The 4,278-nt window shown below is 50.0% G+C and overlaps 1 protein-coding gene across 1 annotated transcript; it reads right to left on the bottom strand.

Annotated features, from left to right (window-relative positions):
- Positions 1 to 352: 352 nt before the first annotated feature.
- LOC311204573 (olfactory receptor 14A16-like) lies at positions 353 to 1,330 on the bottom strand (the record flags this gene model as incomplete). The annotated part of the gene is made up of 1 exon (XM_084280982.1): positions 353 to 1,330. The coding sequence occupies one exon, from the start codon at positions 1,328 to 1,330 to the stop codon at positions 353 to 355; it is 978 nt and encodes a 325-aa protein (XP_084137108.1).
- Positions 1,331 to 4,278: the final 2,948 nt, after the last annotated feature.

Here is a 4,278-nt window from a genome sequence, read left to right as displayed (position 1 = left end):
AGTTTCAATCAGATACATAGAAAGGTCACTTCTCAACCCACTGACTTGCTGAACAGAACAGTTTATTAGACTGCTGAAAGATGGGACATTTTCCAACTCTCTGAACCTCAAGGCAGGAACCGGACAGCTGAAGGGTATCTGAATGTCCAAGGAGTAAGTGGAGGTAGAAACCTGTGATCAAAATTAAGTGCATACATCCAGGTAGCCTGCAGAAAGTATGTCATTAGTCCTGGAACACAAGACCTAGAGATACTGCATTAGGAATAGGATAAATGTGGACCATGTTATTATGGCTTAGAAAATATAGAAGGAAAAATAAAAACCTAAAATCCTTACTAAATACAGACTGGTCCTAACATGTATTACTTGGCAAGATGGATGTAGAAGACAAGCAGTTTATTGCTGCTAAGAAACATCCAGTCCTCAGTTTCCACATGGCATCCTTGAGCTCCTGGTTCCTCATGCTGTAGATCAGCGGGTTCACTGCGGGTGGAACCACCGAGTAAAGAAATGACACTACAGCATTTAAAAAAGGGGGGGAGATGGAAGGAGGCTTCATGTAGGCAAAGAAGGCAGTGCTGAGAAACAGGGAGACCACAGCCAGGTGAGGGAGGCAGGTGGAAAAGGCTTTGTGCCGTCCCTGCTGCGAGGGGATCCTCAGCACAGCCCTGAAGATCTGCACATAGGACACCACAATGAACACAAAACAACCAAAACATAAACAGACACTGACAACAATGACTCCAATTTCCCTGAGGTAGGCATCTGAGCAGGAGAGTTTGAGGATCTGGGGGATTTCACAGAAGAACTGGTCAACAGCATTGCCATGGCAGAGGGGCAGCGAAAATGTATTGGCTGTGTGCAGCACAGAATAGAGAAACCCACTGCCCCAGGCAGCTGCTGCCATGTGGACACAAGCTCTGCTGCCCAGGAGGGTCCCATAGTGCAAGGGGTGGCAGATGGCAACGTAGCGGTCATAGGCCATGACAGTTAGGAGGCAGAACTCTGTTGCGATGAAAAATACAAAGAAAAAGAGTTGAGCCACACACCCTGTGTAGGAAATGGCCCTGGTGTCCCACAAGGAATTGGCCATGGATTTGGGAACAGTGGTGGAGATGCAGCCAAGGTCAGTAACTGAGAGGTTGAGGAGGAAGAAGTACATGGGGGTGTGGAGGTGGTGGTCACAGGCTATGGTGATGATGATGAGGCCATTGCCCAGGAGAGCAGCCAGGTAGATGCCCAGGAAGAGCCAGAAGTGCAGGAGCTGCAGCTCGCGTGTGTCTGCAAAGGGCAGGAGGAGGAACTGGCTGATGGAGCTGCTGTTGGACATCTGCTGCTGTCAAGTGTGGAGACCTGTCCAAAGAAGGAAAAGGCAAAGAGAAATTAGTGAATCTTTCTTTGAGGAAAATCCCTTCCACTAGTTATGGAATGTCCTCAGGTTGACTCTCTGTATTCAGGGAGAATTTTGTCAGGTTCCTTTTGGGCGGTCTGTTTTGTGCTGGCTTGTTTCTACCAGTGCTGGAAAGAAGGAAGTCCTACAGATTGGGGTCCTGAAGTGAGGGTCAGCTCAAGGTCAGCCTCACCAATTTATGTGCCCAGACCCCCCGTTAACTGGGGGACAAAGGCAGCAAGGACAGGAGAGGAACCAGGGAGAAATGCTCTAGCGCAGGCGGGAAGTACAGGGACAGACAGACAGGCACTCAGGGCTTTTTCCTCTCTGTGGGTTGGGCTGCCAAGGAGAAGACTCAGCCTGAAAACCTGGAACTCTTAGTGCAGAGTCTCTGCTGGGTGGCAGAAACCAGGGGGTCAGTGAGGGAAAGGGTCTGCACTGTGAGGGATGTCAGGGAGGTACCAAATCCCCACTGTCAACTCACTTCTGGGAGAAGCTCCTTCTTCCTCCCTGACAATGGCTCTGCTGTCTGGAACTGTCCCTGCAGCTGCTTCTCTATGCCCATGTCACCTCCTGCTCTGTGCTCACAGACCTCATCCAAACTGTTCTGTGCTCCGCTCTGCTCTGCAGACCCCTCCAGGCATCAGGGCACTGCCCTGGGAACCTCTGTTTGTCCAGGGCTCGGGAGATGTTCTGACAAGTCCTAATGACCAATGAGTTTGCACTGCCTGCTGCAAAGTTATCGAGAAAAGCTCAGCTCCCACTTCCCACCCAGTCACCAAGAGCATAAAACTCAAAACAAAGTCTCTTTACCTCTCTCCTCCAGTGAGCTCTCAGCATCCATCAGCTCTCTCAGCCTCACAGGTCTCCCCTTGGTGCCTACGGGCAGTGTCCTCATCCCTGTGACCTTGGCAAAGGAGCTTCTCCTGGCCAGAGCTGTCTCTCTCCAGCGCTGCCGGTTTGCCACGAGCTCTTTCCAGCCCAGGAGCCTGAAAACAGCTCAGCAGGAGAAGACCAGTTCTTGTAAGCTCCCTCCTGCTGTCTCAGACCTCATGGGGATCATTCTATGACCTCATCTCTGAGATCATTCTGCCTGGGAGCAGAATGATCAGGACAGGGAGAAATCATGCAGGGAGAAAGCACAGGGGGAGGTCATGCAGCTGTTACTCTCATTGGCAATACAGACTTGACACCAACAGTCAAATTCATTACTCAACCCAAAGAGAGCAGAGCAATGAGAAAAAAAAAAAAATTGAAGAAATGAAATTTTTAAACACCCACCTACGACCCTCCCTTCTTATCCCAGGGTCCATTTCACTCTTTCACTCTCTCCTCTCTCCGACTAAGTGGCACTGGGGGACAGGGAATGGGGGTTGGGGTCTGTTCATCACACATCGTCTCAGCTGCTCCTTCCTGGTCAGGGGGAGGACTCCTCCCTGTCTCCCCTTGCTCCAGCATTGGGTCCCACCCACAGGAGACAGTCCTCCATGAACCCCTCCAACGTGAGTCCTTCCCAAATAACTTCAGATCATCACAGGCTGCTCCAGCGTGGGTCCTCCACAGCCCTACCAGCAAACCTGCTCCAGCACAGGCTTCCTATGAGGTCACAGCCTCCTTCAGTGTCCTCACATGCTCAACCTTGGGGACCTCTATCGGCTGCATGTAGAATCACTGTTCCACATCATCCAACATGGGCTGGGGGGTACAGCCTCATTCACCATGGGCTTCTCCACAGGCTGCAGGGGAATCTCTGCAGTGAGGCTTGGAGGACCTTCTCCCCCTGCTTCATTGACCTTGTTGTCTGCAAAGTCCCTCACATTTTCTCACTCCTTCCTCTGGTGGCAAAATGCAGATGCTGGTTTTATTTCCCTTCTTAAAAATATTGTCACAGTGTTGTGATTCACAGTGCTCTGCTCCCCACGGCCAATACATTGTCACTGCCCCTCAGTGAGGTCAATGCCTGTGACCAGTTCTTCTGAGAAATCTCCCAGATCCTCAAGCTCTCTCACTCATGGTCCTACCTCAGTGAAATTGTAATCAGAGCATGTCTAGGTTTTGGGTGTTTTGTGTTCATCGTGGTGTCCTATGTGCAGATCTTAAGGGCTGTGCTGAGGATCCCCTCGCAGCAGGGACGGCACAAAGCCTTTTCCACCTGCCTCCCTCACCTGGCCATGGTCTCCCTGTTCCTCATCACTGCTGTGTTCACCTACCTGAAGCTTCTCTCCATCATTTGCACCTGGTAGTGACAATTTTTAGTCAGTGGTTCCTCCAGAATTAAAATTTCCCATCTACAGCATGAGGAACCAGGAGCTCAATGATGCTGTTTGGAAAGTGATGACTGGATGTCTCGAAGCAGCAACAAACTGCTCACTCTGCGTATCACTGGCCATGTAACTCATGTTAGGACCAGTCTGTATTTAGTAGGGTTTTTAGCTGTTGGGTTGGGTTTTTTTTCCCCTCCTAGTTTGTCTCAGCTTTAATAACATGGACCAGCTTCATCCCATTGCTAATGCAGTATCTCCTGGTCTTGTGTGACCCAGACACTGCGTAATGATGAGCTGGGCTCTCTTTCCATCATCTCTGCCTGGAAAGGGGCACAACTTTTTATTCCGTTTTTTCCCCCTGACATTTATAAAATTTTCACAAGCACATTTCCAACAGCAGAACCACTCAACTATGTTTCTGACATGACAGTGCTTTCCCACCATGACAGAACAGGAATTTCCTGGAAGTGTACCAGAGAATCATAGAATCACTTAGGTTGGAAGAGACCCTTATGATCATTGAGTCCAACCAAAGCCTACCCCTGCCTAGTCCACCTCTAGGCCATGTCCTCAAGCACAACATCTATAAGAACCTTTTAAATCCCTCCAGGGATGGTGACTCCA

Source organism: Gallinula chloropus, assembly GCF_964237585.1.
Source record: "Gallinula chloropus genome assembly, contig: HAP1_SCAFFOLD_137, whole genome shotgun sequence".
Classification (NCBI taxonomy): Eukaryota; Metazoa; Chordata; class Aves; order Gruiformes; family Rallidae; genus Gallinula; species Gallinula chloropus.
The sequence above is the reverse complement of the archived record's forward strand: the minus strand, read 5'-3'. Positions and strand labels throughout refer to the sequence as shown.